At 45.7% G+C, this 13,154-nt stretch overlaps 2 protein-coding genes across 2 annotated transcripts in view; one reads left to right on the plus strand and one right to left on the minus strand.

Moving 5' to 3' along the window:
• PIK3IP1 (phosphoinositide-3-kinase interacting protein 1) overlaps nucleotides 1-13,154 on the plus strand; it is a 25,039-nt gene that overhangs the window by 10,282 nt on the left and 1,603 nt on the right. Inside the window, exon 4 of the transcript XR_004842518.1 lies at nucleotides 130-252. The gene's annotated coding sequence lies outside the window, so the exon portion shown is untranslated. The remainder of the gene's footprint in view (nucleotides 1-129; nucleotides 253-13,154) is intronic.
• LIMK2 (LIM domain kinase 2) overlaps nucleotides 1-13,154 on the minus strand; it is a 20,728-nt gene that overhangs the window by 2,119 nt on the left and 5,455 nt on the right. The window contains exons 2-14 of the mRNA XM_009642820.2: nucleotides 12,154-12,289; nucleotides 10,765-10,874; nucleotides 10,435-10,623; nucleotides 9,871-9,976; nucleotides 8,764-8,960; nucleotides 7,853-8,039; nucleotides 5,333-5,419; nucleotides 4,776-4,907; nucleotides 4,451-4,507; nucleotides 4,213-4,278; nucleotides 3,220-3,394; nucleotides 1,684-1,812; nucleotides 280-290 (exon numbers count right to left, since the gene is read on the minus strand). Of these exons, the coding sequence (XP_009641115.1) occupies nucleotides 280-290; nucleotides 1,684-1,812; nucleotides 3,220-3,394; nucleotides 4,213-4,278; nucleotides 4,451-4,507; nucleotides 4,776-4,907; nucleotides 5,333-5,419; nucleotides 7,853-8,039; nucleotides 8,764-8,960; nucleotides 9,871-9,976; nucleotides 10,435-10,623; nucleotides 10,765-10,874; nucleotides 12,154-12,289 (1,582 nt within the window). The remainder of the gene's footprint in view (nucleotides 1-279; nucleotides 291-1,683; nucleotides 1,813-3,219; nucleotides 3,395-4,212; nucleotides 4,279-4,450; nucleotides 4,508-4,775; nucleotides 4,908-5,332; nucleotides 5,420-7,852; nucleotides 8,040-8,763; nucleotides 8,961-9,870; nucleotides 9,977-10,434; nucleotides 10,624-10,764; nucleotides 10,875-12,153; nucleotides 12,290-13,154) is intronic.

Here is a 13,154-nt window from a genome sequence, read left to right on the forward strand (position 1 = left end):
CCTCCTTTCCTGTGGGGCTAGTTGCACAGGGGAATGAGCGCATACAGTCAAACTTCATATGAAACTTTTTTGAGGCCTGGCAATGTAGCCACTGTTGTGAAGGCCCAGATGCCTTCTCTTTCTCCCCAGGGTTTCTCTGCTATGAGATACAGGCTGATGTGCACCTCTCAGAGAGCTTGACAAGTGTCTCACTGCTGGATCAGCTACTGTGCTGTATGCTGCTGGGGATGATGCAGCCCCTCCTGATTGCAGGTAATCAACACAACCTGCATCGCCATCCCATCTCTCCCCTCACACAATTTTACCACATCACCAGCAAAGCCCCTCGGTCTACAGAGCCTGTCCTAATCGATGCTGTGAAGTCAACAGCAACACAAATCCTGAGCTGCTCATTACTGGCAGATTTGACCCCACCCAAGCCAGAGGGTAGGGGCGGAGAGAACAACCCTAACCAATGCTCAGGAGGTTACAGGCAAGAGCTGTAGAGGAAAGGGCCGGATGAAACAGAGAAGCACTCAGAAGTCCCAGTGCTCACCACCTCCAGCACTAGAGGACTCAAAGTGTAGTCAGAGGGAAGGAACCCACAGCGGAGAGCTGTGGGGTGATCTGGACGCAGCCAAGGTCAATGTCAATACAAACTCTCACATGAGGAAGAGTATTAGGTTTAAAGCCTCATCGGGTATCATAAAAAGAGTTATAAATAACCACCCAGGCTTTTCTAGGCAAATAACTCAGCAGGGCAACCACATCCTGTAACTAGACGGTGGAATGCCCATTATGTGTTTTGGCAGGATTATTTTCTTATCTGTTTGAGTGTGTACCTTCGTTTTTGTTTTTTTAGCATCTTTATTTTGATGACAAGGAAAATGCTTATATGCTACTACCTCCTTCTTTGTCTTTTTTCTAGTTGAAACAATTGTTTGAATCCCACATACAGATTTTTCCAGTTCCTAAATCTATCACTCACAACCACAACATTCTCTGAGGAGGGCCCAGTGTAAACAGAGCTCCAGATGAGGCCACAAAGATTTATGCACAGATATTTTCTTTGTCCCCTTCATCCAAACACTGAAGATGAAGCTGTGCTGGTGTCCTCTGGTATTCCTGTAACTGCTAACATAACATCCCACTTTTCATCTGTATTTCCACTGTCTTACACACCCCTTAAACAGAAAATACCTTGCAGGTTTTGAGCGCTGTTCTTTGCAGACAGAAAAGCCTGACATAACAGTAAGACTGTGCATTGTCTCAGACGTAAACTAAGCGAACAGAATTCAGGGTGCAAGCTTCATTAATCAACCAGCAAAGAGGTTTCAGTTTCTCCTTCTTTCAAGTGCCACCCTCAGTGAAGGCCCTGAATTTGCTGAGGTTATACAGCTGATTGTTCTTTTAATGAGGCAGTAGAAAAAGAAAAAAAGTATCACAGTTTTAAGTAATAAGTCTACTTTCAAATGGAAACGAGGGCTCAGTCAGAACTGGATAGGCATTTTTACAGCTTCTCTCAGTTCAGGAGGAACCTCTGCATTTCTTTCAGTCCAGGAAGAAACTCCCCCTGGGACCAAAAAGTTACAAGACAGTTATCTTCCTCAAGGGAACAGGGGCAGGGTAAGCTTGTACTCCCAGCCTAATTCACTGTGCTGTTAGGTCACAGACCGCACGCTCAGACACAGAGAAGTGGGTGGCAGAATGTGTGCAAGGAGATGGCAATGGGGAAGGTAAGGTCCATTAAAGATGCCATGTAATGTCCTGGTCTTACCTCACAGAGAACAATCCCAAATGAAAAGATGTCCACTGTCTCATCGTAGCTCTGTCCTGGAGGAAACACAAGACATTCAGCTCTGTGAGAGCCAGTTTGGGGAATAGCTGTTCTAGGAGCTGCCAGTCCAAAGCTTAACTAAGCCTGTTGCCTGGAGGGCCCTAAAGCAGGAGACAAAGCAAGGCTTAAATCCCCAAGATACGTATACCAACTGCATCTTCCTATACACTGCCATCAAATATTTTAACCCCGCTTTTTTCTTCTACTGGGGAATTACAGGACAACACAGGGATGCCTTGTGTATCAGAGGTCTGAGAAAATGCTTAGGATAACCATGGAAGGCTTCTGCCCATTTCCACTGATTGCTGTTCTAGTGCATCTCTACAGTGCACTGAGTCAGTGTTCAGCTTCCCCAGCAGCCAGCGAGTGCCCAGTCCCCGCTGCAGTGACTGCAGAGATAATAAATTACACGCTAGCAGCACTTTGAATTTGGGAAAGCAGTCTGGCTCCAGCATGCCATTCTCTGCTTACAGACACTCCTCTCCCAAGCCAATATCTGGTAAAAACAGCCTTGCTTTGAGAGGTGATGTCAGACTATGCTCTTGCTGTTCTCTTGACAAATGCCAGGTCTGAGAGAGGCTCTGAGAAGCAGCCTCAAGACTCCAGTAGGGCCTGTAGGTCTTGAGAGAAGGAAAACAGAAGAACAACACACAAGAAAGCAATATGGAAAAGAGTTGAGTTTGGGGAGAGGAGCCCACTACTCCATTCCCTGGTAGACTATGTGGGACAACATTGATACCATAGTGAGCCAAACTGCCCAGCCTGGTCAGACTGACTTGCTCATTAGGAGGAAAATGTATCCATTGTATTTCACCCTTACCTCAACTTCTGCAAGGGCAGTTTTTCCCCTAGGGGATATAGTTCATCTTTAATGCAATTGAGGGCTGCATGCCGAAAACTAGATTTCCCTGCACTTGGACAACTCCCACCCCAATCCTGAGACTTCAGCAAACCTGGCAGCAGATGACTTCTCGCTGAATCTACACAACAGCATACGTAAGCCTCGTCCTAGAGTTTAATGATCCCCTGTCTCAAGGGGCAGTTCCAAATCATGAGGCTGTAACAGAAATTGATCTCCGGTTCGGTCTTATTTCGGGCCTCTTTTTGTCTTCCCTGTTATCTGGACCATAGCAAGTTTAGGTCTGTTGCCCTCCTGAAAAATCCTGCTGTCAGGCCAGAAACATTACCACGGCTGGTACAAAGGCTTATCAGGTCAGGCACTGCAAGAGAAGTGCAGCCAGGGTACCTGTGTGTATAAATAAGCTTGTGTATTAGCAGGTCTAAAACCATAGGCTCTAATAGGTTTGATTGTTACTAGGGGCCAGAAGCTTTTGGTAATCCTATCATCCCTATACCTCGTCACAGGCTGTCTCCTCACCTGCACCCTGGTATCGGTATCTTACCATTTAGCATCTCTGGGGCCATCCAGTATGGGTTGCCAACCACTGTGTAGCGCTTCTTCCTGTCACTCTTGCGTAGGGTTCGTTTCTTGGCAGATGGCTTCTCCAAAGTGGGCTTTTTTCTTTCCTCCACAATCAGCCGAGACAAACCGAAGTCAGCCACCACCACCGTCTTATCCTACACAAGAGATTTAGTACAAGCCACTGATTCCTCTCAGCTCCTCTCAGGAGCAAGGAGGCTGCAATTCCTGTTCACTATCGACTACACTGTAAGGGCAACTTGCAAGGTTTCCTGCAGCCAGATGAGTGCAGCAAGCTGTCCAGACAGGTGTAAGACACCCAGTTCATGATCCAAACTCATAATTTCCTCTCTTTATTGTCTTATTTCCTGTGTGGTCACTAAAACTAATCCCATCAATTTGGCTACACTTACCAAGGCAAACCTGGACCCTTCCTTTTAGACCTTCCTATTCTACCTGGCTGGGAATTAACTTAGACTCTCATCCTGGGTTGCTGAAGCCTACATGCTAATCTCATATTCCAGCCAAGTGAACAAGGGCAAGGCTTGAGGGAATGAAGCCACACAAACATCTTGTGTACTAGCATTTAAAAAAGAGAGTGCACACACCTGTGTGCTTATCTGAATCCCAAGTGCCAATATAAAGGTCATCAAGTGGTTAAAAAAACAGAAGCAGGTGTAGAGAACATTTCATAGGTGAGATAAGGAAGAGAGCTGTACTAACTCTTGTAACGTGACTGTTAATAGGAGATGCTAACAGAGGAAAGGGGGTAAGAGAACAGAATGAAGAAATGGTGAAAGCTACATCAGTCTGGAAAATCCTACATGAAGATGAAGCTCCCTTGTTCAGGGCACTAAAAGCCTCTCTGAAACCAGTTCCACGCTAACAAAAGAGGGAACATGATGTGGAGAAAACCAAGGGAGGAAGATGACAAAGAGGGGAGCAGTATGCTGTGGGGAACAGAGGTGTAGCTCACCAACTTGATTAGGCAATTGTGTGAATTCAGGTCTCTGTGAATGATGCACATGGAGTGCAAGTAAGCCTGGAAAAGACAGAGAAAACTTGGTGTTAAGGGTTCCCTTCACACTTACAGACCTCAACAACCAGTTGCTAGTAGTCAGGCAGCATCCACAACCCCTCATACACCACCCTGCTGAAGCAGCTAACCCTGACGCTGGAGGTTTGCTTTCTGATGAAGGGACAGTCCGACTCACCATTCCAGAGGCAATTCCTTTGGCAAAGCTGACCTTCTGCTGCCAGGGAAACGGGTCCTGAAAGACAAGTCCTCAATGGTCAGGGACTATTCTACCAGCCAGCTGGTGACAGCAGTTCCTCCACAACAGGGACTCGTGCAGCAGTCAGAGAGAGATTATACAGCCCCAGGAAGAAGGTGCTTCCTGCCTCAGGCCACCCACAGCCAAGAAGCTTTTCCACGCAGATCCAAAGGAGAAGACTAACAACAAGCACCAAAAGGCTGGGACAACCAACACCACACTGTCAACCTCATTGAGCAGAGGTCTACCAGGCTTCCACACTCACCGCATTGCGGAGGAAGTCCTTCAGGGTGCCCCCCTCAATGTACTCAGTGAGGAGGTTCAGCTTCTTGTCCTTGTACAGTACACCGATGAACTTCAGCACATTGGGGTGATCCAGGCTGCGCATCACTTTCACCTGGGAAGCAGAGACATCCCACGCCAAAGAAAAGAATGGAACAAGAAAATTGTTTAGCTTAAATACAGCAGGAGTCTTTAATATCTTACAGATATTGGCCCTCACCATTTGAATTTATGCACAAGGCTCAAGGGATAAATCCTTTATGTGTTGCACAGCTCAATTTGCCTCAGACTCAGGCTGCTTTTTATCATTGAAAAATTAATGAACTGGGAGCTGAAGCCATGTCTATTGCTCAGCATGAGTCAGTCACCCTTCTCTGAAGCAAACATTCGGCTCATGTCAGCTTTTCCCCGTGTGATGCCTCCCTCTCCAGCACCTTGATTCCTGCCAGGTTGCTGGCATGATCACTCTCTCTCTGAAGAAGATGGAAGAGAGTTCCACCACACTACTGGCTCAGAAGCTTTTTGAAATCTTGCTCCTACCTCTGTCAAGAAAGTCTTCTGTGTTTCCTCATCACAGCGAATCAGCTCCTTCATCACCATCACCTTTCCTGTGGCTTTGTGAGTCACCTGGTGGAAACAGAAACCACATCTACAGGGAAGGTTCAAGAATACATAGCTCAAATGCTCTTGCAACTCTTCTGAAAGAGAGGGTAAAATTCTCCTCCATCCAGAGAGGAATATAAATGGGAAAAAAATTCAGAGCCCAGGGATCTGCAGAAAACTGCGTAAAATTTCTTCTTTCAGAATTCAGCTAAGATTCTGTATGTGAAACAGGAACTACCTAAAGCTGGCAGATGATCATACCAACAGATCAATAGCATCCCAAGAACCAGAGCTGAAGTCTCCATTTTAGGTAGCATACGGCTGAGCATGCATACAGGCTGTCAAAGCCTCTGCGGGCATCAGTTCCATACTTGTGCGTGCTCAGGTTCCCTTACAGAAAGTACTTGCCCAGAATGATGGGGATTTTGTACATAGACCCTAACAGCTACAGCCTGTAGCCAAGGAATCAACGTTCACTTGCAGCAGAAACCAAACTAAACAACCCAAAACTACATTACTACATGCTTTAGTTTTATGGGGACTCTGAAGCCCGTTGGTTTCCGATGAGCTTATCAGACTTACTCATGTGCAAGCCAAGCTGGGATGTGCAGGCTGTTCAGTTAAGGCAGGAAGCAGTTGTTTTACCATACTCCTTGGGAGCAGTGAATTGCTACCTGCAAGGAATGTACCAGAATGGTGGCAAACACACAGAAATCCACCATAATCATCAATAATAAATTTCCTGGCTCTCAACATGGAAAGCACTTCCAGTTCCTCAAGAGCTGTTTGCCTGTATCCAACTAGTTCTTGGCATTTTGCTATGTTCTAGAGGTTTCTTTTAGCCAGCTCTGCTGTGCTTGCATGGGGTGCATGAGTGAGTAGAAAGGGTCCAAATTCTGACAAACAGGTTTTCCTGGAAATCCTCTCCCCTTCAGCTGCTGAACTTGGAGACGTCAGTCTCCCTAAGATCTCCAGATAACTAAACAACCACCTTCTCTCTAGGAACAGAAAGGAACTATTCCGACCAGATACAGTACTTGTTGTATCAAAAACAGTCAATCTGAAGCTCAAGAGAAGTGTCACTTTTTGCCTCATACCCTTAAAAATAAAAAGCCTTTCAGAAACCCTCCAGACCTACAATCCAGAACACAAGACCCCTTTATAGTACACTAAGGAAGTTTATGAGCTCTTGCCAACACTGTGGCACACCAGTTCTATTTGGAACCATGGGACGTAGCAAGGCTGATATAGGTGGAATATGAATGCATGGAATAACACAACAGAAGCAAGGGTACAATATTCTTCTGCTCCCGTCTGAAATCAAGCATCCATATACAAGTAGCGAGGCAGGGAGCACTACACATTTCAGCCAGGGACATGAAAGCCAGGGACATCTAATACCCAAAGATAAAGGGAAGTGAAGAGACAAAGACAAGACAAGGCTAAGTGGAATTCTTAAGCTGACATACCAGCAAAACTGAAACAAGTGTCATCATGAAACTCCAAGAGGGCAATTTTAACTCCCAGAGCATGCACCAGAACAGGATGGCTATTGGGTAATTTGAGCAGAAAAAAAAATGCCTTTGTGCCATTAACTGTGGGGACGCAGATGACAAAAGCATGCGACAGAGGAAAGGTTCTGCTTACCTGGACCTGTTATTTCTCTATGAGCAGAGGAGAAGAGAAATATGCTCATTAGTATGGACCAAAAGTATTAGGTTTGTAGTAGTGGCTCACCACCTCCCATGGAAGCATGAGATGAATATGGTGGCTGGACAATGTAAGTTTATACAGGTGTAAGGAAAGAATTCCCATAACATGGTGAATGGCAACCCGAGTACCGAGGAACTCAAAGCACCTTGATAAGGCAGAGGAAGCTGCACCCTGATGCTTCCAGGGATGTCAGGATAAGAGCTGCTGAAGCACCCCCAGTCAAGACCAGAGAGCTTAAATACAAGAGAACTGCTACTAATAGAGATTTTAACTGTGAGAGTCATGCAAAACCTGACCACTACCACCACACTGAGAAGCCATCTAGGCTCTACTGGGGGTTCAAAGATGGTCACTACATCAGCCTAGCAAACCCCCAAGCATGCCACACTAAGGGTAGGTGAGAAATGCTGTACTGGGGAGTTGAATGCACCTCTGCATAAGAAAGAGAAAGTGTAGTTTGTTCCCCACTCACGCAGGTGGTTGCTGTAACACAGGAACTCTGGAGTTCTAAATATAACTCAGGAGGTATGTATCACCAAGGTTGACATTCAAAGGGGACAAAGTCAAAACCGCCTGCAGCCAGAGGCACTCAGAGAAATGGATCTCACTGAGCAAACCAGGCGAGTTCCAAGACTGATCACTATCAGCAAGGCAAAGGCCACTGAGACAGTGGCGAAGGATCCTGAGATAGGCAGACATTGCTGTAATCAAAAGAAATGATAAATGTTTGGGGACCTCCCTCACCTTGATTGCTTGTCCAAAAAATCCTTTTCCTAGTACTTCACCATGAATTAGGTCACAGGGCCTGAAGATTTGCTGGGAGCAGCTAGAAGAGGATCGTAGGGATTCAGAACGACTGATGTCACGGCTCAGAAGGAGAGGTTCCTTTGGAGAACTGGGGCCAGGAGACTTAGAAATGCTGTTACTTCGCCTAGAAAACAAAGGAGACAGGAAGATCATGGAAACTGCTAGGAAACTTTTGGTCCAACATATCCCATCATTAGCTCCTAAGGGACCAGTTTCTAAATGTGCTTCAGTGCTCTTCATATCTCAAAAGCCAGATGCTCTCCCAGCACCGTGGAAGCTCTTTACAAACCTAGAGCAGCTTCCAAGTCAGAGCTGCCTAACCACCGCATCTCCTGCACTGTCAGTCAGAGGTGGAGCTTTATGAACAGGAAGAGGAAGCTGTGAAGACACAGCACTCACTACCTCTAAACAAAGATTAAAATATTGGTAAATGACTAAACGAGCAACTGAGTGGCCCATCTAGGAAGACAAGATTTCTCTCAAATCCCAGGTCTCAGCCATATTCCCTTTAAAGACACATTCTTCCCCAGCCATTAAAGGCTGGTAAAAATCTGACCTTTACATTTTCTAACTGTAAAACTTAGTAGCTTTTCTATATTAAAAGCAGAGCTCCTTATTTTTATTAAGAAAAGTTTGCCATCCTGAAAGGGAATGGAGAGAGTAAATATCAACAGCAGAATCTAAAGCTCTCCACTGCTTCACTAGTGGTTTTATACCAAGGCTCATATCAGAGATGAGTCAGGTCCCTGCAGTCATTTGCAATTGCAGGCCCTAGGCATGGAGCAGCCCAGCCAGGTAGCACAGGGCAAAGGCAAGCTAGGTCAGAGGCATCGCTTCCAAGTCTTTACCTGAGGGAGCGCCGTCGGAGCGTTCCTTCCAAATTCTCCTTGATGTCCAGTGGAGAGAGGGAACGTGGGGAAATGGGCGGCTTTATGTGGGTGGGAAAATGGGAGTCCAAGCGAAGCCTGTCTAAGCGCTGCGAGACAGGGTCGTGCTCTATCAGCAGCTGAAGCGTCTGGCTTGTCTTGCGAATCAAGTCCTCCACCTGCAGCCAAACCAAAGGGCAGGACAATAGCAGACAGGGGGAGCGCAAGTGACAGGAGATAGAGGAGACACAGCAGAATGCCCCTCAGGGGCACAGAGTAGAGAGTTCAGTGAGATCACTCCATAGCTGTGGTTTAGTTGTGCGCACCACAGCTGCCTAGCAGACAAATCAAGCTAGCAACACAGAAGTTCCTTACACTATACAAATCCTCTTCTTTCTGCTCAGCTACAAGTGACCAAACACTTTTTTCTCCCCCTTTTTCTGAGAAGTGTTCAAAAACTACACAAACTTCCATCCTAAACAGTGCTGCAAAAAACAGCCTTGCAAAAGCTACATGGAGATTTATCTGAGAGATGTCTGTTGTGCTCCTAATGCTCTCTTCAGCACCAACAGTAAATAAAACCCTTGCACAGTGAAGGCAATGATGGTCTCGTTACACTCCTGCAGCATCAGCTGACATCTGTATACAGCATTTACTTGTAAATACAGACAGCAAATACTTTTTTTTTTTTTTGCAATGGGAAACTTATCCCTAGGATCAGCTGAGCCTTTCTCTCCTAGCAATTGCCTCTAAAAGGATCGGAATAGCGGACTTCACCAGCAATACACAGAAGAGTCTTCACAGCCTCTCTGTCCTCTGACATGTCACAGCCCTACACTTTTCTTATTACCTCCCTTCATATTTGAATGCCACAAAATCAGAACTGCATCCTAATTGTATTTCCACCTGTTACATTTTCCTCTTCAGCTGGAAGACGTAGCAAAGCTTGTCTTCATGTTTATTCCTACTGTCAGCATGAGTACTACGGGTGTACGCACACTGTGTGTAGGGTGGGAGAACAGTGCTGAGAAACAGAAAAGCTGTAGGAATGCAGATGAGAAGGAGGCTTCAGAACAGAACTCTACCCACCTCCTCCACCTGTAATGTACGAATAGGAGCTCCATTAATCTCCAGGATACGATCTGCAGGGTGGATGGCGTTTCGGACATCTGGGCTGATGTGCATCCTGTTAACTCTAAACATGGAATTATAGTATGCGTGGGAAGTCAGCTTAGCCAAAATCATAAAAAATATTTGATCTCTGATGCTTCCCTTCATATTGGTATTCTGAAATAAAACAATGCTAATCTACCAACACAGAGAGCTGCCATTAGACCAAGTGCTTAGGTCTGAGCTGATTTGGGGAGAGCTCTTCATTTGCCCTATTGCAAAAATTGTTAGTCCATTATAATTCACCAAATGTTTTGTGTTCATTGAAGGAGACAGCATCGAGAAATAAAGTTATCAATTCAGGTCCTCACAGGAGCGAAATGGAGACCAAACACAAATGGCTATTAGCCAAGACATGTCCCTATTGTGCTGAGACAGATCCCCTCAGCAGTTAAAGCAGCTGGCAGGATGGCAGCACTGCAGAATTTTTACCAGTTCCCTCTGGACAGACATGTACCTTGCACACAACCTTGTCATACTCACTCTTTCACCTGGACACCAGTGGCATAGCTGGAGCAGCCACCTTCAACGGACACTGAGAACCCCCTCTTGCCATCAGTAGCTGCCGGCATGGAGATGAGGGTCAGCGTATAAGGCAGCTGCTCCCGCAGAGACTCAGTGGAGTGTTTTTCTATCATTGGTGTCAGCACAATCTGGTTATGGCATTTTCCACTAAAAAAAGTGAAGAAAGTCATTAGGGCAGTGTCCTACCCCTCCCTGCCAAACTCACAGTTCTGTGCTATTTGGCTGAACCAGCTAAATATGGCTTACACATAGAGCAACTGTGTGGCAAAGCACGCAGCGCCATCTTACCAATAGAGAGTGGAATGTTGCACGAGCGCGTAAGTGTCCCCATCTTCAATGATCACTTTGCAGCTCATACAAGCAAAGCACTCGGGGTGATACTTGTATTCGCCAGCCACCTACAGACAGAAAAGGGAGTAGCTTACTAGGGCCAAAATCCATCAGCAGATGCAGCTACTGCTTTCCTCTCTAATTAACATGTTCATCCAGATCTCAAAGTCAAGTGGCAGTTTTTTACTGGAAAGTTTTATTAGCCCATTCTGCCCTTCCTGAACCCCATCCTTGGCACTTTGTTTGCAAAACTTCTCCGAAACAAACACGTCAACATGCTAAGCAAAGCTTGTGTCCCAGGAACCTCTGCTATATTTGGCAGCTGTTCAACTATCAAAAATAGTTGATAGTCTGCTGCAGACTAGTAAACAAGTTATTAAACCTTCCTGTTCAGTTGCTCTTGGCAAGATAATTACGTTACGCCTGAATTAATAAAGCTGAAAGGGCTTTTTTTTTTGGCAGATGGGCCAATGCACAGATTCAGGTATTTTACCAGCCAGCTGACAGGAAAAAAAAAGCAAGCTGAGACCAAGAAAACGAAATACCTTTAAAGAATACTTTTATTCATTGATCTGTTTTTCTATTTTCCGTATAAGAACCTCTCTTATTGACAGTATTTTGCAAAGACTTCTGCACGCAATGAGAAATTGACTGCACTTTTCTCAGGACTTCCTTTTGAGGTAGCAATCATATTACTCAGTACCCATGCTGCTTTTATTTAGGCCCTAGAAAAATAATGGTTGTGTTTCATTCTTGACAGTTTTAAAGGTTAAATATTTGCAAGGTTGTGGCAAGGAGGGGAACATTTAGGTGAGCCCCATATTGTGCAGGCAGACTTCAAAGTTTCAAAGCAATTGGGGCCGACACCTCTTCAAGACACCATCAGCCAGAAAACCACTCTGGCCACAGTCCAGGCGGGACTTGGATGGCAACCCTCCCCAAAGGCAGAACCTGCTGCTTATCCTGAGCTGAGAGGCTTGACTCTGCAGTGCAGTAGAACATCACCCCATGGAGACACTGAGGCATTGTGCTACAGAAGCTAAAAAGATGTCCCCTTAATCACCTTCCTATTTCTCATGCCTATGCATTTCAGCACCTTACTTTCTTCATTCATAGGCTTCAGATCCTCAAAACTTGCTCCTTTAAGAGTTACCCCTGTTCAAAATAAATCTCTATCCAGAAGATGCACACACAAGCCTCATTTCTAATCTCTGATTGGAGTAGCAAAGATACTATTGCCTTCAGTTTATTTGGCTATCTGAATAGCTGGGGCAACTCCCAACCAAGTTCCAGGAGCTGGAGACAGGCATGTCCTGCCTCCAGGCAGGAGTCCTTTAGAGTCCTTACCATCACAGGTCCCGTCATCAGCAGAGAGCAGCCATGGCAGGATTCCCCAAACTTCCCCCAGTAGTCTTTGTGACAGTACAGCTTCCCATCTTTCTCATAGTACCAGTTAGTGAGGGGATCCTGACATTCAGAGCACCTTGAAGGAAAGAAAGGAACAAGGTTCCAATTGGCAACAAGTCACGAATCAGTGGAAAAGCTCCTCTCCGTCATGGGGAAAACAGACATTCAGCAGCAGGTCACCACCAGCTCTTCTACCTACAGACGTACTAAACCCCTCCATTTCCCAATGCTTTTTCAACTGAAAACTGGCACCAAACCCAAGGTTTGTAAGGAGAGGTGGTATCAACCAATTCAAAGGAAAAGACAAGCTTACAAAGTTTAAAACAAATCCCATCCATTTATTAAAACACATCAGTAGGTTTATAAATTCTGCCTTACAATTTTGCTCCTCTGCTTTCTCCCTCTTCCTGGATGCAAGCTTCCAGCTGCAGTTGCCCAGCACATGGATAGCTCTGCTACGTCTCTATAGCATCACACCATCTTGTGCCAGAGCACCGGTCTCCTCAGCCAGTTTAGGAAGGGGGACAGAGTGACAGGATCCACTTCCCTATGCAACACAAAGCCAGTTTTGCACCAAACTGTGTGGAAAGCCTTTCTACTCTTCTGTAAGCAGACCTCTCCCAAAAGGTCACCTGCAGCACTATCCATTTGAGGGAGAGTTTTCAAAGCACTTCATCCTTTGAGCGCCACATACTTACTGCATCCACTAATTAACTGTGATGAAAGTCCTCCACCTCTCCCCACCGATTGCTCTCCCTTTCCTTCTGCCTGCGACAGTGCATGAGAAAAAAAATACAACAAACAAAACTATTTCCCTAATTTCATGTAGGGTGTCTCAAAATCCTTCACATATCAGTCTCAGCTTCCATTTCAACAAGCAACTATTATCAATCCTCTGTCTACACTCCCCCTAAGAAACAACAAACAACTCCCCCCCCCCC

This window comes from Egretta garzetta, unplaced genomic scaffold, assembly GCF_000687185.1.
Source record: "Egretta garzetta isolate BGI_Z169 unplaced genomic scaffold, ASM68718v1 scaffold7, whole genome shotgun sequence".
NCBI lineage: Eukaryota > Metazoa > Chordata > Aves > Pelecaniformes > Ardeidae > Egretta > Egretta garzetta.